General features: G+C 36.6%; 1 protein-coding gene across 1 annotated transcript in view; it reads left to right on the top strand.

Moving 5' to 3' along the window:
• Positions 1 to 21,849, top strand: part of LOC128256357 (sarcoplasmic calcium-binding protein, alpha chain) — a 236,863-nt gene extending 215,014 nt beyond the window's left edge. The window contains exons 5-6 of the mRNA XM_052986656.1: positions 21,167 to 21,319; positions 21,380 to 21,849. Of these exons, the coding sequence (XP_052842616.1) occupies positions 21,167 to 21,319; positions 21,380 to 21,496 (270 nt within the window). The 3' untranslated portion in view covers positions 21,497 to 21,849. The remainder of the gene's footprint in view (positions 1 to 21,166; positions 21,320 to 21,379) is intronic.
• Positions 21,850 to 22,342: the final 493 nt, after the last annotated feature.

Genomic DNA, 22,342 nt, shown 5'->3' with positions numbered 1-22,342 from the left:
CCTTGCAGAGGGTATTATAATTTCAGTCAGAAGTTTGCAACGCAGTGAAGGAGACATTATATATATATGATATAGTTGTCCGATTTTGATGAAATTTAAACAGTAATTCTGAAATACTTACCCATTACTATATCTCGAAAAACTAAAAAAAAAACTTAAAAAACACCAAAGTTATAATTTTTTTTTATTTATTTTTCCGATTGTTCCTATGGTGCTATATGCTATAGTCGTACGATCCGGCTCGATCCGACTTATATACTACCTGTAATAGAAAGAAAACTTTTGGGAAAGTTTCATGCAGATAGCTTTAAAACTGAGAGACTAGTTTGCGTAGAAACGGACGGACAGACGGATGGACAGACGGACAGATTTACATGGCTAGATCGACTCTCCTAGTGATGATGATTAAGAATATATATACTTTGTAGGGTCGGAAATGTCTCCTTCACTGCGTTGCAAACTTCTGACTGAAATTATTATACTCTCTGCAAGGGTATAAATATCATATGCACTTTAACTTCTCGCGAGTTTCATGCAGATAGCTTTAAAACTGAGAGACTAGTTTGCGTAGAAACGGACGGACAGACGGATGGACAGACGGACAGATTTACATGGCTAGATCGACTCTCCTAGTGATGATGATTAAGAATATATATACTTTGTAGGGTCGGAAATGTCTCCTTCACTGCGTTGCAAACTTCTGACTGAAATTATTATACTCTCTGCAAGGGTATAAATATCATATGCACTTTAACTTCTCGCGAAGTATTTAAAATCAATTAATTTCTGTGCTTGTTTCCGTCAGATTTTTACGGAAGTTAACAGAGAATAAACAGAGGGAATTTAGATTGCAAGTGAATCTTTCGGAAGTGAAAACTGGAACAGGGCTGTATATATTTTTGACCAGCATCACTAGGAGAGTCGATCGAGCCATGTCCGTCTGTCTGTGCGTCTGTTTCTACGCAAACTAATCTCTTAGTTTTTAATCTATCTGCTAAAAACTATCCCAAATTTTGTATTTCTATTGCAAATTGTATAGGTCGGAGAGCTGGATCGGACGACTATAGCTAATAGCTCTCATAGGATCAATTTTAGAAATACGATTTAAATTTCTTTAAAATACGCCGATTACAGCTTATAGCTCCTATGGAGACAATCGAAATTAAAAAAAAAAAAAATGGAAGAAAAATGTAACTTTTCTATTTTTAAATTGTTTTAAAACAATTTTTTGAACGTTGTAATGATCTAAAATTTCAGAGTTACTATTTTAATTTTATTAAAATCGGAAAATGATTTGATAAAGCTGAAATAAGAGCCTTCGAATAAATGAGCCTAAAATCGTTATCGCTTCAATGTAATTTAGATGTTTTAAAGAAAATTTAATTTTGGCAACAGCTCCCAGGGTATATAAACTTTGGCTTGCCGTACTTTGCTTCCTTTCTTCTAGAATCTATTTTTATTGTCAAAGTAAAACAACTCCTGGTCAAAGTAGTTGTGTTTATATGATTTTTATGTTGAAAAAAACAATAATAAAAAACGTTCTGACACCTGTTTACAAAAAAAAAAAAAAAAAAAAATGTTGTTGTTGTGATGTCCGGTTCACACTTCGGTATTGTAGTAATTTTTGGTGTTTGTGTTTTAGGCGCATGTGTTGTAATTGTTGTGAAAACTACCTTCTGTCAAAAAAGTACCGGGACTGGGTTAATAAAACACACCTTTTTTTATTTAATAATTTAAATTTATTTTGTCGTCTTCAAAGTAGTCCCCATTAGAGGCAATACACATATGCCAGCGATTCTGCAAGTCTTCAAAACATTTTTTATAGGCGTTTTCCGGGATAGCCTTCAACTCCCGTGCCGAATTTTGTTTGATGTCTTCAATGGTGCTAAAACGGGTTCCACGGAGCGGCAACTTGAGTCGAGGAAACAAAAAGAAGTCGCACGGGGCTAAATCTGGCGAATACGGAGGTTGTTCGTTCACAATCGTAGCTCGATGCGACGGCGCGTTGTCGTCATGAAAAATCCACGAGTTGTTTGCCCACAATTCCGGTCGTTATTTCCGAAATCTTTCACGCAAGCGCCGAAGTACTTCACTTCTTCGTAATGCAGATCAGTGTTACCAACATAACAAAAAAAATTTAAAAATCGGTTCAGCACAGGCTTTTTAATTAATCCAGTCCCGGTACTTTTTTGACAGAAGGTATGTGAGTTGTTTCGGCCATTGTGTCTCTCTTTTATCGAAAAACATTTTATAAAATATTTTATCCCAGCGCTTTATCTTTTTTATTGTGAAATTATATTATGATAGCGATAAATCTCCATCCGCTGTCCCTACGCTATCCCGCTCCAACTCTCTTCCCAAGACTCCGATGCGCTCTGGAGCGCTCTAGAAAAGTTAGGCTTATGTGAGTTTCAATTTAAAAATTTCTGAATTTTGTTATTTTCGCATTCCTACGTGGGAATCGGATTTGTTTTACTGAAGCCACCTATCACCCCAACAACTGTGGTCAAGAAAAGTTTTCGTAAATAACACGGTCCAGGACCTTCTAAAATTTTTTTGAAGACAAAATATATTTTTTCAATAAAAAATCGACAAATATAAAAGATAAAAAATAAACCCGTTACCATTAAAAATAACTGCATTTTAGTTTAATTCACAACATTCAGAACAGTTAAAAAGAACCTGTTGCCTTTTAAGTTGGAATTAACTTGGGGAGGGGAAAAATCCTAAAAATCCTAATCCGAAAAATGGTGGGTGGAATTGGGTTAGCTGTTAGAGGTCTAAGCGGAGAAGACGGAACCCACGTTTAAAAGTTGGGAATCACTTGGACTACACGGACTACACGGTGGATGCAAAAGAACCTCTCATCCGAGCTCCCGGAGCTTCTGACGCATCACCAAAGATGTGTGGCCTGGCTTTGTCCTGATGGAAGAATTTTCGGCCTCTGTCGGTCAAAGATGGCCCCATCGTCATGAGTGCTGCCTTCAAGCGGTGCAGTTGCTGGCAGTACAGGTCCAAATTGAGCTTTCGGCATCGATTCGCATGCGTCGATACGGTCAAAGATGTTTTACTGTGTCAATTTTGAGGCACCCATACATCGAGCTTCTTTGTGAATCCAAGCTTCTTCAAATGGTTTATAACGGTTTGATGACTTATGATCAGGTTTTGGCCGATGATACGACTGCTACTATGTCTCCCTCGACCAATTCCACGATTTTATTGCCGGATTTTCTTTTTATTTCGCTCCATGTACCATACCGCAAGACTATTTTGACACCCTTATATTTCGAAAATATCCCCTTCTCCAAAACGGCGGTATCAGCTAAGTCCACGTCCACGCGGATCAAGCAACCTGAAGCAGCCACAATCAGCACCAGCTACAACCTGCGGCAGCCGCCCCGCTCCACCCACGACCTGTAGCAGCCTACATTTTTGATCCCTCGGTGAGTTCTTTCCGAAAACACAGATCCCGCGCCGTACTGTACTGTTTCTGTGTATGTGGCAGTGGCATAGTGCCATTCTATTTTTTTTTTGCCGTCATTTCCGGAGCGAACAGTGCCTTCCGATCGAGTGAGGGGGCTCATATTAGTTTACTTAAATCTCTCCTGTCACGTCCCTTCTCTTCCCTTTTAGCTCCACGGGATTAATCGAACCTTCAAAAGTTGTAAATTAAATTAAAAACGGTGACCTTACTTTTTGCTGGCCGAGTTGGCTTCCGCTTTGACGCCATTAATTGTTTATTTGGCGTTCAAGTTGATTTTTGAATATTCATTTTTGTACACTTATACTTACTTGCTATGATTAAATGTGAAAGTTGACAGGCATAACATGATTGCCTTGGAGGCTTACCTTGGGGGATTAACTTGGGAGAGATGAACCGGTCTTAAACGAGTCCAGCAGTGGATCCGGCCGTCGATGATGGGTGATGCCCCAAAAAATTTATAGGATGGGTGGGTACGCTGCGGCAAGTACAACTAAAGGAATATTTTTATTATTGGACTTATTTTAAAAAGCTTTTAATGCTTGTTTACTTTTTATACCCTTGCAGAGGGTATTATAATTTCAGTCAGTAGTTTGCAACGCAGTGAAGGAGACGTTTCCGACCCTATAAAGTATATATATTCTTGATCAGCATCACTAGTAGAGTCGATCTAGCCATGTCCGTCTGTCCGTCTGTCCGTCTGTCCGTCCGTCTGTCCGTCCGTTTATATGCAAACTAGTCTCTCAGTTTTTAAGCTATCTGCATGAAAATTTCCCAAAAGTTGTCTTTCTAGTGCAGGTAGTATATAAGTCGGAGCGAGCCGGATCGGACGACTATAGCATATAGCTCCCATAGGAACAATCGGAAAAATAAATGAAAAAAAATTATAACTTTGCTGTTTTTTAATTTTTTTTTTAGTTCTTCGACATTTAGTAATGGTTTATTATTTCAGAATTATGATTTAAATTTTATCAAAATCGGACGACTATAGCATATAGCTCCCATAGGAACAATCGGAAAAATAAATGAAAAAAAATTATAACTTTTCTGTTTTTTAATTTTTTTTTTAGTTCTTCGAGATATAGTAATGGTTAAATATTTCAGAATTACGGTTTAAATTTCATCAAAATCGGACGACTATAGCATATAGCTCCCATAGGAACAATCATAAAAATAAATGAAAAAAAATTAAAGCTTTTCTGTTTTTTATTTTTTTTTTTAGTTCTTCGAGATATAGTAATGGATAAATCATTCAGAATTACGGTTTAAATTTCATCAAAATCGGACGACTATAGCATATAGCTCTCATAGGAACAATCATAAAAGTAAATACAAAAAAAATATAACTTTGGTGTTTTTAAATTGTTCTATAAGTTCTTCGACATATAGTAATGGATAAATATTTCAGAATTACGGTTAAAATTTCATCAAAATAGGACGACTATATCATATAGCTCCAAAAGAAATAATAAAATTATATAAAATAACTACCTAATAATGAGCTGCAAATCATCATTGCTTCAATGTTTTTAGACATATACGCAAGTAAATCATAATTTTAATGTTTTCAAAAATATTTAATTCTTGCAATAGCTGCAAGGGTATATAAACTTCGGCTTGCCGAAGTTTGCTTCCTTTCTTGTTTTCTATCGCATTCTTTGTTGGGAAACTGCTAATACGTTGGGGAGTAATCCGCCCTGAGTATATGGTCTAGTCCATTCTGTTACCGAAAAAACAAAAGGATATAGCAGTTTCTTAGCACTAACGGTTTCTCTTTTCTGACTATCTACCTGTTTCAAAGAACATTTATTATCATCTTCCGCAAAAATGATACCTTTACCTTTTCCGAACAACCTTGATACAGAATCTGACGCCTCGAACTTTCAGTCTGCATCCGCAAATTAACGCGGCAAACAATAAATTCGAATGCATCATCTGTTGTGAGAAACAACAAACAAGATGGCTGTTCATCAAAAATGAGCGTAGTGTAGTGCACAGTGCCTTGAACAGTTACCGTTTTCCTAAAACGCCTGTAGGGCTTCAAGCTAAAGGTAGCGACGCCTACTTGTGATTGGCCTTCCACCGGTCCTAACGCCGACGAACATGATCATAGCGTCCTTTTCGTCGTATCTAACAATAATTCTTCCGTGGAGCCAGATCTTTCTTCTCACATCCGGCTGCCACTTGTAGGTCCAGTACAAAAGAGATTTTCCCGAAGATGAAGGTGCTTGGCAGTTTTGACACCGGACTCCCTTCATTCCCCCATGTCGGGCCTTCACAAACTTTTTCGATTTTTCGTGAAATCGTTTAGCTTAAAAAGTTTCACAAAATTCATTCTGGGACATAGTATTTTTAACTATTTGGACGATCGACTAATATTAAAGAATTTACATAAGTTGGCGTAACTTGTGCTGCATACCATCCACTTATTTTTTTATTCTGTCACTAACCCATAAGTTTCAGTATGTGTCAAATCGGTTAAGTGTAAGCAGCAGAGTTTTTTAAAACATGAAGCATTTTGCATTTTTTTGTACCAACAAAACGCAATTTTCTGGAGGGACTACTTCTTTGCATAAATTTGCATAAATCTGCAGCTGAGAATCGTCGGACTTTGAAGGAAGCCTATGGTGGCCCTGCTCCATCAATTTCATCTTGTGAGTACTGGTCAGAAGTGCCGATTTAGACATAAAAGACAAGGAAAGCCCTAGTCAAACATAAAATTATGAAAATTATAAAAAAATGAAAGTTGTACTGGGAGCAGTTTTTGTCTTGCATTTTCAAATTAAAACAAAGAAGTTCGCGTAAATGGAAGTGAGCTTTTAAAGCCAAGACCCCGGCAACAAGGTTTTCCCTTTATTTACTAGATTTGTTCCGTGTTGTCGTTCATTTTCAACCACAATATTCCTAATATTGTCCACATCAATATTTTTTATTTATTTATTTATTTTTCATCCTTGCACTACGAGTAAATAAACTCTTAGTTCAATGTGCTAGAATATTCTTTTTTTTAATTACAATTTCTTTAAATATTTGCGTTAAAATTTAGTTAAGTTAGATAGAGTGTGTGGTAAAGTGTGCGGCTAGGCTAAATTTGTATGTTTGGGCGCTGGGGGTGCGGGAGTTGATTCCAGAGACGAGCAGAAGTTAAAAAAAAGTGATTTACTGAACTGGACAACTTGGTCCGGTTTACAATTAGATTATTAGTTCTTTGAGATGCACTAAAGCCTAGCTCAGAAAACAGGTACGACGGATCCCTAGCGTGGATAGTTTTGTGGAGCATTGTCAGAGTTGTCCGCTGTATTACAGATTTAAAATCCAAATTACAAAGTTTATTTGCGTATTCAGAAACATGGTCCCGGGGTCTCAGCTTAAATATATCGTGCGATGTTATTAAATGCTACATTGACTTTTTTAAAGCTAGTAGCATCACAACTATTAAAAACTTCTATGCCATGCAGTAGAGATGGAGTCAGATAGGTCTTTGCGACTAATAATCTTATTTCAGGAGGAAGATACTGCTGGCTAACATTGAGTTGTCTTAAAAGTCCGTACGTTTTCCCTACTGCTCTGTTTATGTGGTAGATCCAGGTAAGGGTATTGTTGAATGTGATGCCCAGGTTAGTTGCGTTGTCGACATAGGGAAGTGTCACGTATTCAATTCAAACAGGTTGTAAATTTCCACTGACCAATGCTTTGAAGGTCAGAGTTACAAGCACCGACACAGTCATTAATACGACAAAGAGAACTACTAACGTATAATTGCACATAGTCAGCATACATGTGGACTTGACAATAGGACACTGGGACACTACAGTCGGAAGATCATTTATATACATTGAAAACAAGATTGGCCCCAGAACAGATCCCTGCGGTACACCCCGCGTAGTCCGAAAAACCGAGGACGAAATAGACGCTGATACTTCACATTGATGACGATTACTTAGGTAGGACGATATAAATTTAATAGAGGTGTCGGAAAAATTAAATAAATTCGACAATTTACTGCAGAGAAATGCATATTTAACAGTATCAAACGCTTTGCTAAAATCATGAAGTTTTAAGGGTGTAGCCTGGCTGTTATCGAGTTTTTTACTGATATACTCTGAAACCTTTATTATGGCTGTTGTGCAGCTTCTGAAGGGGCGAAAACCAGATTGTAAATTGTACATTAAATTGTTTTGCTGTATACATTGTTTTTTGCCAATATTTGCTGAAAGGCTTCTGAGATATATCCCTTAGGTGTTGAAACTATTTTCGTAAATTTCCATAGTTCAAGGAAGGTTGAAAATGTAATTGCAGAGTTAAATATGTAATATGTGTTATTACTGGTAATATCTGAGGCAGTCGAATTTTTACAAATTTTGGATTGATGTCGTCCAAGATTGTTGCTTTACATTTCACTTTTAATATTGCGACAAGGACATCACATTGAGTAACACACATATCATAGAGCTATTATCACAGTTGGCCAAAATAGTCATGTTCAGGTTCGTGTTATAAAATTGATTCAGTTACTGGGACATTAACGAAGATATTATTGAGGATGTCAACATCAATATGTGGTTGATGGGTGATGGGTTTCCTCCCTATTCCTAGGGTTTTCATGACTGACCAATTTGCTTGGTATTAACAGCTTCGTCGAATTTTGACTTGAAATGTATTTTTTTATCGTGAGTCTCACAGACTTAGCACATGCCTACTTATAATTACACAGTACATGTATAATCATCATACCCTATACTTCCCAACAATTGTACAAACACATAACTCATACACACCATGCTACCCTACAACTATGAATTATTATCGAATGATAAGCATACAGTCATAGGACACCACAACTCCACATTAGTCCCCAACAGTCGAGTAAACACAAGACCCCAGCAGTAGACTAAACAACTTTTATTCTCTAAACATCCTGCCCCATTTTTCACACGCTTGAAGTTCGGACTCGATAGCTCAAAAACAAAATTATCAAATTACAAAAGAGCAAATGACTTCAAGAGAAATCAAAGCATTAAAAAAAAGCCATCACGATCACGATTCACCCAAAAGCTCGGGACCGAGGCTTGAACGTAAGGGTTCAATCAGTTCAATTAGTTAAGTTCAGTTTGAGATTTACAACGGTCGGTGTTCTTCATTTTAAGTAATCTTGTAGTAATTCGGTTAAACAAAATAAAATACATTTTTTTAATATTACGAATTATTCGAGTGTTTAATAATCTATATAAATATATATATTATAAATAGCTGTTCCGGTAGACTTCGTACCGCCTTCATCGATATAATGTTTTAATTTGATTTTGACAGCTATTACGGTTTATTTATGGAAGACCACTTCTTTCATATGCCTGTTCCCCGAGGCCTTGCAGTAGGTCATCCGATCGCCCCAATGGCCCCGTGGGCCTCAATGGAGAATTCAATCTGGTGCTTTAGGTGGTCAATCGTATTTAGGATCTAAATTTGCATAAGTGACGTAAGCGACGTATAACTGATAAGATAGTAGAGATTTAGAATTAGAAATTATTATAGGGTAGAGATTATAGTCAGCACATAAAAGCTCGTGCATGTTAGAACTATAATGATTTAATATTAGGGGTATATAATTTCTGGTTAATCTTCTTGCCACAGTAAAGTGAAGACGACCCACCAAAACGGGACTATCTATTTCAAAACGTATAAGGTTATCAATATAGAAAGTACAAAGCATCGTTTTGCGGTTGGCTAGGGAGGGTAAATTAATTAATAGTAATCTACTAAAATAAGATAGTAATATAAGACTTGCATCCCAGTTGAGGCGCCGTAAGCAAAAGGTAAAAAGTTTTTTGCACGGATTAAGTGCGGTCAATATGTATTCCATACTGCGGACTCTAGACGGGAGAACAGTACTTTATAATATATAAAATATATCTAGTCTTCGATTTCCTTTGACCACCTTTTAATAAAACCAAGAACACCCCTAGTTTTATCAACCATGGACGAAATATGGTCGGAAACCTTTAGTTTTTATCCATAGAGCAGTCACTTAATGTATAAGTCACGTATATTGAATTGACACGATAAAAAGTCATTACCTTAAATTAAATTATCCCAGCACCAGTTTTGAAAGAGATTTAGATAGAAAATATTTCAGCCAGGAAATATCCTTATACTGCAGACATAATTTAACATCATCCGCAGACATAAGTACGCGATAATTACTTATAACTAATGGGAGGTCATTAATAAACAATGTAATAAGTAGTGGTACGAAATGGCTTCCGTGTGGGACGCCGGAGGTTACTGCGACACTTTGAGTCATGAAATGGCAGGAATTCAGATAACTTAAGATCCATCTAAGTAGATCAACTGGAAACCCTAACAGGTCTAGTTTCCAAACCAAATATAATTGATTTTCAGAGTCATATGCGTTACAAAAGCCATTGAAAATGAAATCTTTTGAAGCCCTTTATCACAAATAAAGTGATCTCTGAAACGCTAGTGGTGGTTGATCTCCGTTTCGTAAATCCATTTTGACATGGATAAATAACTGATTTACAAAGGTGCTGTAATTATAGTCATAAAATTTTCAAAAAGCTTTGTAATCGCCGACAACTTAGATTTTCCTTTATAATTCTTGGCCTCCAGATTGCTAGAGAAAATTAATCAAGTTATTCCACTCAATCTGAGAATATTCGCATTTAAAAAAAATCCAAGAGCAAAAATTCTCACTATAAGTCCACTTTACTCAGTTTGAGTACAAATTTTCAAGAATAAAAAAACTCAAAATGAGAATCTACCAAAATAAATAAGGCAAAAATGTAACTAACATTTTTTTTCAACTTCATTGTTTGTTTTACATATATATGTATAAATTGAATCTTTATAGACATAATAATTCATAATTAAATGTTATATTATTAGTTTACGTGTTAAATGAAATCATTTTACTTACGAAATATTTTTATGAAAAGCACATGCCTCGATTGATAATTGAAGCCGGGACCTTTTGCGCTCTAGAAAGCCTTAACCACTCGTCCACGCACGCTCTAACTTGTCAGTAAGCAAAAGCCGCACAACTATTTTCTTTGAAAATGTGAATTCGTATTTTAAACAATATATTTGCGGTATTTTTTAGAAATGATAAAAAGTTACATAAATAAGCATTAATAAAATAAAAAGAAAAACAACGAAAACAAAAAAAAAAGAATCACACAACTCAAAGTGAACTCGGAACCTCAAAACCTTGGGTTTTGGCTTCGTGATTCGGACATCTCAGACCGCTAGGCCACGGATTTTGAGTACATTTTGCCTCATTTTTAGATTATTATTTCTTAAATTCAGAATATATCGTCAGTCTTAGTATTTTTTCTTAAAATGAATACAAATATAATTAATGTAAGTTCTTGTCCAAAATCCGTACTAAAAATGAGTATATCCTCAAGTTGAGAATTTAAATTCTCAATTTCTGAACGTCAGAATTTTCTCTGTGTACATTTCATGTGAAGAGGAAGTGACTCTTTCCAAATATGTGCAAATTGGAAGATTTCAAGTGATAAGGTGAACAGACCTTCCGCGCAATACCTAAATAGGCTTGACACGTTGAAGATCTAATAAGAGAAAACTTTCGTTAAAATTGGGACAAAAACTAAGTTCGGCTTGGAAACGGTGTGATAATACGGCTGCGATGGATGAGCTGAGGTAGAAAACTGTATTATTTTCAAAGGACGTTTCGGATAGCTTCGTCCACCACCACTTGGCGATACATTTTTTTGACGTCGGCCTCAGGGGCAAACTTGTGCAATCTAAACCGAAGCAGAGTCGAGTACAGCTCCTCTTGAATAGTTGGGCCTATTATCAAAATTTCAATCAACGCTTCCTGCGTGGAATTATGGCTCGATGCAAAACTACTTTCAACTTAGTTGAAGTACTTTGTGGCCGTAAAACGCATTGGTGCGGAATGAAATAGTGCGGAGTATTCGGAATTTTGTCATTGGTGGAGGACATGTGGCCCATTGAAACATATTCCTCCATGAATTCAAGATACATCTTCTTCAGCGAAAGGTCCTTTGACAATTTCCTATCTAGCGACAAAAATCTACGTTTCGCAACTTCGTATGACGAACCAAGAGTATTTGGGTCAGATTTGAACGGCAAACAAACCGAAAATCTACTGGACGACGATCTTTAAGTATTTTTCTCAAAGTGTTGTTGCTCAGGAGTATGGACTTTAGCCTTGGGCGGCAAGTCCTCCACAGACCAAAATTTCTGCAGGGTTGTGTCAATTGACTCCAACGTTTCCTCCTGGCAGCTGAGATGTACCATTTTTTCAGCCTTTACATTATTTTCAGAGGCACATCTCCCTGACACTATCCTGCCGAGAACTGTCTTTTGTAAGATGGGGAAGTCAGGCCCCTGCTTTATCTGGCCAATAGATAATAGTTCAAAGAAGGTATCAGCGCCGATAAAAATTTTTTTTTTGGGCTTGAAGAAGAATGGATCTGCCAACTGAATATTTTCAGGCACCCTCCACCCGCTGGTGTTCACCACTTGATCCGGATGATAACCAGAACTATTTTTCATAATCCAAAAATCGGACGACAACTGGCTGTTCCCTACTCGCGACTTCACACTCGTGTGTATTTATTTTGTGGCTTGGGCATTAGTACCACAACAATCAACGCCACAAATATTGATAGGCGGAGAGCTCGAGCTCTGGCAAGTTTCCCATAATTTGCGTCAAGAGTTGCGGCTTACAGCGAAAGCAGCGCATGCACGACCGAACTGTTCGTCGGCAGACTTCTTGAGCATTAACTAGCCAGATTTTCTCGCGCAGACGACTTACGAGAGCTCGTGGGCCAGCGTGACAGTTCGTAACGTGCAGGTATGACACATAGGATCTGACGAACTGTGAGGTTTTAGACAGCAACAACGGGAGTTTGACTTCGTACGGGATAGGAGCATTCATTAACCGACCCCCAACTCATAGCAATGTCGAGGAGCACCAATCCTATTTATTTTCTTGAAGAAAAGGGTTTAACTTTTCAATATTCGTTGCTACCGGTTTATTTTTCCAAATTTTACTTAAGTCGTCCCTGAATTAGTGAAATTGGATAGCTTCGACAATTTTCTCAAAAGCGAAATCCAGTTTTCTTGGCGAAATATTTTTTTTAAAGGGTTTCGACACCTTTCTGCACCTTTGAATAAAACGAAAAACCCACACAAAAACTCTCAGAAGCTTCAGGTGAGACGAAACGATGGCCCACCGACGTTGAAAGCTCCACTACATCACATCCTCGGTACACTATGTCTGCTGGGTTGACTTTCGTGGGAACGTGTCTCCAAATTGCTTTCTCCGACCACTCCTGAATTTCTGCAACCCGGTTCGAAACAAAAACCGACAAGGGATGGGTTTTGATCCAGTGTAAAGTGATCTCGGAGTCTGTCCACAGAAAAACATTCTCAATGGCACAATTTAGAAATGGCCTGACCCGATTACAGAGATCTGCTAAAAGGTGAGCTGCACACAGCTAAAGGTGTGGCAAAAATTTCGTCTTGACCGCTTCTTTCGATTTGGCGGTCAATAAAGACACTTTCAAGACTTCCGCAGTTTGAGTACGAGCGTAGATGCACGCTCCATACGCTCGCATGGAAGCGTCAGCGAAACCATGTATTTGAATCGGGACTTGTGGATCTGTGTTCACGAATCGCTATACCTTAATTTTAGGCAGCTGCAGAAGCGTCGCTTTAAACGTCTCCCACGACGTGAGCAACTGCATCGGTAGCGACTGGTACCAATCTTATTTTCCAAGCCACAGTTCCTGCAGAAACATCTTTGCCTTTGTGACCAAAGGACACAGAGGACAAGTGGGTCGAAAAGTCGAGCTGTCACCGAGCGCGGGAAAATGTTCAGACAAACTGCGGCGAAAGTTTTTACCGCTAATATTTGAGAACTAAACTTTTCACAATTTGCACTTTTTTCCAGCTGTTTTATTTATACCCTAAATTGGTGCTCACTACGACGAAAATTGGGGATTTAAGTTGGCACTAATTGGGTCGACTACGAGCATTTTATTTGCTTGTTTATGGGCCAAAGCGATTCACATATAATTCGAAATATATTATGTTTATTGTAGTATTTTGGTTGTTAGTACATGCAAATTTTTATTTCTTGGTTAGAATGCTCACTATCTACCGATTTTTACACGAATGCAATGGGCCAAAGCACAATTTACAAAACGCCACATATTAACTTTCAACTAATAGCAATGTATACCTGGTTGGCCGACTTGATAATTGCAACTTCCTTTTTTACATCCATTTGGCGGCAGCAGCAAATTAAGCAATTAAATTTGCAGAAACGTCTTGGGCAACACAAGGAACGGTAGAAAATTTCCAGCGACGAAATATTGGTGAATTTAATTTTTTGGCAGAACCGACACGAATAAATTGCTTTTGCGTTTTTGTTGGTAATTTTTATAGTTTTTCACCGAAAAAAATTAAACAAATCGCAAACTCTGCTGCTATCACGTCGGGGTCACCATGAAAATTTAACACTGTTTTGTATTACGAAACGCGAAACTTGTGACTGCAGTAGGTTCGAGACGATTTTTTTTGCGAAACTTTTGAAAAAACTTTTGCGAAAGTACGACGACGAAAAGGAGTGGTTACGATGACGTTCGATTGAAAACTAACTTTAATATTTCAATAATTTCTCTTAGAACCTAACTTATGCTAAGGTGGCGAGAGACGGGGCGAATTCGCAAGAGCGAACTTACGAAAGCTTTATTGACTCCCGCTCTCGCCCTACAACTAGTGGTTTCAAATACAAGCGCCAAGTGCGCAAACATAAGCCATCAATAAAGTCATGTTGTGCTATAGGTAGTAGACCACGTAACTACATGTAAATTTAAATCTCTTGGATCCATAACGGAAAGCTAATTAGAAACTGACTTGTTAGCGGAAAGGTGATAAAAATATTCCGAAATATAGGAGCATGTTAAATCAATAAAGCTACCAGGTAACGATATCTTAATGCAAAAAAAAAAAATGCAATATTATTAAATTCCTTAAAAGATATTTTTTCTGACGTAAGGTTGAAGTCCATGGCAATTAGTACTCCACCGCCCCGTCTAGAAGGCCTGTCAGGTTAACCAGCTTTCTGCAAACACAATAATATGAGAAGCAAATGAAAAGCTATACAATTTAATAAGCTTGCCTCTTGTATTCTGATAGGAAAGAACGAGTTTAGAGGTAAGTTTTTTTAATGGATCTGAAGAGGAAGCACACTGGTCAGGCCATGACTGGGATGTCTTACTCCCAAGGCCCGCTCCTTTTTTTTTAACTTAGCTTCGAACTCTTTTACCACCATATTTTCCAGCCCAAAGTCGGCAAAGCATATGACTGCAAAGAGCGTGTTTGGTCAACAGCAATTAGACTCTGTTTATAACATTGCTCTCTCGATGTTAACATAAACAAGAAAGAAAGCAAACTTCGGCAAGCCGAAGTTCATATACCCTTGCAGCTATCGCAAGAATTAAATATTTTTGAAAACATTAAAATTATGATTTACTTGCGTATATGTTTAAAACATTGAAGCTATGACGATTTGCAGCTTAATTATTTGATTGTTATTTTATATATTTTTATTATTTGTATGGGAGCTATATGATATAGTCGTCCGATTTTGATGAAATTTAAAACATAATTCTGAAATATTTAACCATTGCTATATGTCGAAGAACTAAAAAAAAAATTAAAAAACAGCAAAGTTATAATTTTTTTCAATTATTTTTCCGATTGTTCCTATGGGAGCTATATGCTATAGTCGTCCGATTTTGATGAAATTTTAACCATAATTCTGAAATATTTAACCATTGCTATATGTCGAAGAACAAAACAAAAAATTAAAAAACAGCAAAGTTATAATTTTTTTTCAATTATTTTTCCGATTGTTCCTATGGGAGCTATATGCTATAGTCGTCCGATCCGGCTCGTTCCGACTTATATACTACCTGCAATAGAAAGACAACTTTTGGGAAAGTTTCATGCAGATAGCTTTAAAACTGAGAGACTAGTTTGCATATAAACGGACGGACAGACGGACAGACGGACGGACAGACGGACAGACGGACGGACAGACGGACATGGCTAGATCGACTCTACTAGTGATGCTGATCAAGAATATATATACTTTATAGGGTCGGAAACGTCTCCTTTACTGCGTTGCAAACTTCTGACTGAAATTATAATACCCTCTGCAAGGGTATAAAAATAAACAGTCGAATTAAGCTCACCGCACGTTAGCTTTCGCATGTTTCAGGAATCGACATAAGCCCATCCGAGTCTAGTGACTCTCAGAATAAGGAAAGGCCTTTGATTCAACAGAGCTCGTTTCGGACAGTAATCTTGAAAGATGAAACTTCCCTAGCCTAAGAGAAGTTGAATTTTTTCCACCTTCACATTAACGTGATCGGCTTTAGTTTTGTCTTGTATGCAAGACAGCACATCACAAGATGTTTAAGTAGAAAAAAGACGAAAAAACAAATATTATTTTTTCTCACAGAACCACAGAAAGTGCAGACTGAGTTTCTGCAGAACCAAATAGGGCCGCAATATTCCCTTGTGGCATTATAGGTAATATACTTGTGTTTAGTGGGATTACTGATTGTTAACCCATATGGGACGAATTAGAACTTTTGGAAGTCCCTGTCTGCGCACACTCCATTCCCGATTGTTCGGACTCCAAATCTTTTTTAGCTGCCGATCTAAGCTGCCTTGGAGGGGCTGCTGCGGTCTTCTGCTGATCGGTGGAAGCGTTCTGCTATTCGCCTGATATGGGACATAATTATATCTAATCAGACCACTGTACCGGGGAAAAACAAAAAATTTGTAAAAAAAAACTAAAAACTTAGAACTTTTGAGAGAGAGAACGGCAGAGCAAGAGAGCGGGTGCGTAATGCAGTAATGTGCATGCAAGCCTAAAAACAACAGGCGTGGGCGGACAAAGCACAAAGGAAACACCGCAAAATCACAAAAACAGAATAGAAAAAACAATCGTTTAAAAAATGTTGATAGTAGTTATAGCTAAACAGATAGTTTTGCCTCGGGAAGCGAACGGAATATTATAGTTTATATTTTAAGAAATCGATTAACATCAATTAAGATAAATCCCACCGTCGGAGCGCACAAAAAAAAGAGAGTGAGCTTATTTGCTAGCTAGTTTCATGTTTTTCTTAAAGTCCAAATTTGTGGGCCGGGGCTACATTATGTGCTCCCAGTTATGGTATTATATGCGTTAGAAGAAAGTCAAGTTTTGCGATCCCGTACAGAATTTGAATATGGCAGATGAGTTTTAAAGTTCAATAATTTTGGTTGGAGTTATCAAGTTCCGGCCCGAATATTTTTATTGGGTTTCAGTTGTCAGGTCGAAAGACAACTGTATTTGTGGCGGTGTTCGGCTGAAATATTGCAAATGTTTTAGCTCTGTCTCTTATGCTACGTGGTCAGTTACCCAGATAAGTTTAGGAAATATTGTTTTGTTGGAAGAGCTTAGATTTGGGAAGCATTTAACATGAAATGCTTAGTATGTTAATGTTTTCAAAAGTATTTAATTCTTGCAATAGCTGCAAGGGTATATGAACTTCGGCTTGCCGAAGTTTGCTTTCTTTCATGTTTTTATATTTTGTTTTGAAGACTGCGATCTGCTGGGTTGTCTAGCCCGTCGCAGGCGCCTCTTTTCTAGATTTTGCTGTTTAACTAGCAGATTATTTGCGGGGAGTTAAGATTTTGGTTGCTACCCGTGTACATGTCCCAGAGCATTAGCAGAGCAACCGATGTCGACCCTTGAGCGAAGGGTTTAGTTCATTGTGGGAATTTACATAATACTAGTATTCAAGTCAGTTAGTTCTGTGTGACGTCAGCTTTAAAGAAGACTTTTTAACACAGGCGAGAGGTCCAAAGATAGATCCCAAGCCGATTTTGTACTTAATTGATTGCATTCAATGATTGCATCCAAAACAATTTCTACTTGATCTGAAAATTTTCTGTGGTCAGCTCCCAATATAACATAAAATTAGTCCGAACTATTGAAGAAAATTTACGTTTACGGTTGGACTAGACATCTAAAAATTCCCGGCTAGCTCAGCCGGCAGATCAGATAAGAGTATGCCTATTTAATAACACTCAGAGTAACTAAAGATCCTTCCCAAGAGATGAACTGGAAATTCTAACAGGTCGAGTTTACGAATTAAAAGAGAGTGAAATACAGAGTCTAATGCTTTACTAAAGTTAGTGTAAATAACGTCCGTAACGTTTTAAAATTACTCTTGGTAAGTTTTGAAACAGTTAATAGTTGCAAATTTTCGTTTTATTAACATGTATTGATACGGAAAAGTTTATAGTTTACAAAAGTAAACAATAAAGGAAGGGGCTAAAAAAGTTAACGGGTGACAAGTTTAAAACGTAGCCAGAAACACCTTTGAACGCCTTGCGAAAGAACCTTTTAGCCCCCAGAAAATCCAACAAAAGCAAACATTCGTTCGACTTGGACAGTGTAAGAATTAGGTTATGTTGAATACGCCAAAGTAGAATAAGTCGTTAAATAACAAAAATGGATAACTATAAGATAACAAAGTTATAAAACTCTTATGAGTCCTGCCAGAACTGATCTTTAAGACGGCTTTAAAAAATTGTATAAGACTGAGCATAAAGCACCTTGAATCTTGACCGAGCGTTTCACTGTCTAAAAAATTGAGATTAAAAACTGAAATCTTTAAGTTTCTTAGTTAGTTAGATAGAGTAATTCGCAATGTTACAGAGATCAGACCAATCAAAGCCAAATATAAAATGGACATTTTTCAACCTAGTGAATTTTATAACTTTGCTTAAAGAAATATCAAGCTAGCCATTTGCGAAAAACTTATTTGGGACAGTGATCATGGAAAACTTGTATACTGTAAAAAATTTGAATTTGACAACCTTTAGAAATGGGAAATTAAAATTTGTATCTGTGCAGTCTGAAGTACTGCCAGAACGCAGATCCTACAGATTATAATTTTTGATTGTGGGAAGACCGAAAAAGCGGGGGAATGGGAGAGCGATAGCGTAATGCAAACAAAAACAAGAAATGAAGCAAACTTGGGCAAGCTGAAGATCATATACCCTTGCAGCTATTGCAAGAATTAAATATTTTTGAAAGCAATAAAATTAAGATCTACTTGCGTATATGTTTAAAAACATTGAAGCTATGATGATTTGCAGCTCAATTATTAGATAGTTATTTTTTATATTTTTATTATTTCTATGGGAGCTGTATGATATAGATATACTATATGTCGAAGAACTAAAATAAAAATTCAAAATCAGCAAAGTTATAATTTTTGTTGTATTTTTGTAATTTTTGTTGTAATTAAAATTACACTGCGAATCATTAAAAAATAAAGCAACCAAAAATCACCAAACACAACATTTCAAACAAGTGTCCTAAAAGCCCGCTCCCCTTAAAAGCAATCGTGGGTATGGTATGCAGGCACCAACCGCTCGCAAATCATCGACACAAGCTGATTTAGTTTGAAGTTTTCTCAACCACTGAAAAGCAGTCGGTGTTTTAAGTGACACGACTGCGATATACCCTGTTCTCATCTCAGTGGACTAATTTCTATTAATTCGAATACAAACATATATGTAAAACATTTTACTGCTACCACTGATTTGAATTTGTAAAAAGAAATAAAATGTATGCTGAAATATTATAAAATATATTATAACATATAATATTGATATTTTTGTCATAACCCAATAGTAAATACGCCCATATTCTTAGGGTACCAAGTTTGAAAAGTGGCAAAAGACAAAATATTCTTGATGCGCCGAAATGAAATAAACGCACACATGCTCTAGTGTATTAGAATGCATACATACAAAGACAAATTCAAGCGCAGGGCAGCCTTCTACAAAAAGCGCCTCTCTGCGACTGAACTCGTGCAATCAGTGCGCGAGCATAAAAATGAGAATAAGAATGAGAGAGCAAAAAACCCGAACGCACACGAAGTGCAGGGGCCTGCTGCTGTGAGCAAGGGGGGCCTCCCGTTTTCCGTTTTTTGTGTCCAAAATCGTTGTATGAAATGACCAGTCTATATGTTGTATGGTTAGTGCATACTCGCAATTCAATCATAATATTAATGTTTTCAAGAATATTTAATTTTTGCAATAGCTGCAAGGGTATATGAACTTCGGCTTGCCGAAGTTTGCTTCCTTTCTTGTTTTTCCGATTGTTCCTGTGGGAGCTATATGATTTAGTCGTCCGAATTTGATCAAATCTAAACCGTAATTCTGAAATATTTAACCATTACTATGTCTCGAAGAACTAAAATAAAATTAAAAACACCAAAGTTAAAATTTTTTTTATTTATTTTTCCGATTGTTCCTATGTGAGATATATGCTATAGTTGTCCAATTTTGATGATAATTAAACCGTAATTCTGAAATATTTAACCATTACTATATGTCGAAGAACTAAAAAAAAATTAAAAACAGCAAAATTATAATTTTTTTTATTTTTTTTTCGGACGGACAGACGGACGGACGGACAGACGGACATGGCTAGATCGACTCTGCTAGTGATGCTGATCAAGAAAATATATACTTTGTAGGGTCGGAAATGTCTCCTTCACTGCGTTGCAAACTTCTGACTGAAATTATAATACCCTCTGCAAGGGTATAACAAATAAAATCGGAGTGCAGAAAAAATACGAACCAAGGGCATTGAAGAGAACTGATTGGGCGTGGAACGGGTGTGAACAAGGGAATCAAACTGTCACCATTCTTGGCCTCGATACTTATATGTAAGGCGCTGACAGTCAAGAAATTTAAAAAAAAATAAAATTGGAAGCCGCAGTATTATCCTTAAAAAGACCTTGCAAACAACAATTGGCTCAAAACCGATCTTCGGATTTAGTTTGAACCTTGGTTTTATGAATATTTCCTTTGGTTAACGGAACGAAATGAAAACAATAAGTAAAGATAAGATATCACGCTAGCCAATTTAAAAATACTTATGCCCTCAGAAAACAATCGGGTTGTACGTGACGCTATTTGCCGAACTGCAGGATCCACACTTTTAACAGTTTTTTCAATGTTTTCCGTTTTTCAGAAGTATCAAATCCGTGTTTCAAATATGCAGTAAGTAAAAAAAGATTCGATTTGAAAAATTATTGCTGTGTCGATAGGTATTAACCAAATAAACATATTATTTCATGTTCAAAAAAATACTTCACTGGGTTTGGATAGGTTCCATATATACTTTTAAACTCGTTAAGTTTGTCTTTTTCGACCAGTCAACCAATTTTGTTAACTATGGAGCATAAAATTCTTCTGGACTTCTAACCCTGAATCCGTTAAATTACTTTTATCAACCTCCAAAAGGGCATATCTTATAGTGCTAGATGTCTCAAATAGTTTGCTGGTTAGTTAAGGCGTCTTACCTTTGTTTATTCCTAGCCCGTTTGAAAATCCAATATGAAAAGTAATATCAGATGGATACAGGAAACACGAATACTTTTGAAGTGGATGACACATTTTATACAAAAAAGCACACAAATCATTAAGGCATCGAACTTTTGCAGCTATACCTAAGATATAAATTCTGATATATAATTTAGTAAATAGTTAAATAAAATTTTTTTTAATAAAATTGCATTTTTATAGGCGATGAGAGCATTTATTGAATCGAACTTCAAGCTACTTGACATAGACAGCGACGGTATTGTTGGAGTTAAAGAATACCGTTATAACTGCATAACTAGAGTAGCCATCGACGATATAACACCAATTGACAAAGCCTTCGAAACATTGCTGAATGTAAGTTAGTTTAAGTTGTTTAACAAAAGCTAAAAAATTGTAGAACGTTATTTTTTCCAGGACGAGGATCGGAAACGTGGAGGTCTTTCATTAGATCGTTACAAAGAACTGTATGGTCAATTTTTGGGAAATACGGCTGATAATCATCCAGCAGTAAATCTATTTGGGCCTTTATAAATATTTTGTACATTTAATTGTCTTCGCTGTTGTTCAACTACTATTTATTAAGAATTATTTGTAATTACTATGACTTTAAATTTATTACCACATAGCAATAATACATTCATATCATTTTGTGTAGAATCGTCAGATGACCAGTTCGTTAACTTTAAAGTTTTTTAGTTAGTTAAGTACATTTGCTCTCAGAAGTTTAAAATAGGTAATGATGTTGATTTGCTCTCCCAATAAGGCTCTTAAGTTAATACCTCTCTCTCGAAACCTATTAGATTACAAATATTTGTTGTGTTCAATTAAAGTTGTAATAAATAATTACCAAAATAAACCATTGCTTATGAAGTTTCAAAATTGTATTGCACAAGTAACCTTTTCTGTGGGTTAAGCAAAGGATAAAACTATGCACTTAGTAATTACGGACATCTTTTAATAACATTTGTTGGATCATTTGATTTTTTTTGTTATTGAATTTGTAAAAACCTTGAAGTTATGAAAGTCATCGTAAGTGAAGTTTACTGTAAGTTAGTTTATGGCGAAGGCGGTAGCACAATAAAGCTCTCTCTCGCTCCCGCAAAGTCGCGCTGTCTTTGCCAACCTTCGTTAAGCTAGGTTTTAAGTACTCTTATAGAAATTAAATATAAGCAATCGTAAAATTTGATTCGCTTCGATCGCACACAGTTATTTCCTTTTCGTTGTCGTTTGCCAATAAAGTTCACACCACCAAGTTCCTTTTCGTTGATTTTAATTAGAAAAAATATTCTAAGTTTTTCATGGCGCCCCCAGGTGGACAGTGAACAAAAAAGTAAAGACAACAAGTTTTGAAAGACAGTGACACAAACATATAACAAA

This window comes from Drosophila gunungcola (genome assembly GCF_025200985.1).
Source record: "Drosophila gunungcola strain Sukarami chromosome 2R unlocalized genomic scaffold, Dgunungcola_SK_2 000015F, whole genome shotgun sequence".
Classification (NCBI taxonomy): Eukaryota; Metazoa; Arthropoda; class Insecta; order Diptera; family Drosophilidae; genus Drosophila; species Drosophila gunungcola.
The sequence above is the reverse complement of the archived record's forward strand: the minus strand, read 5'-3'. Positions and strand labels throughout refer to the sequence as shown.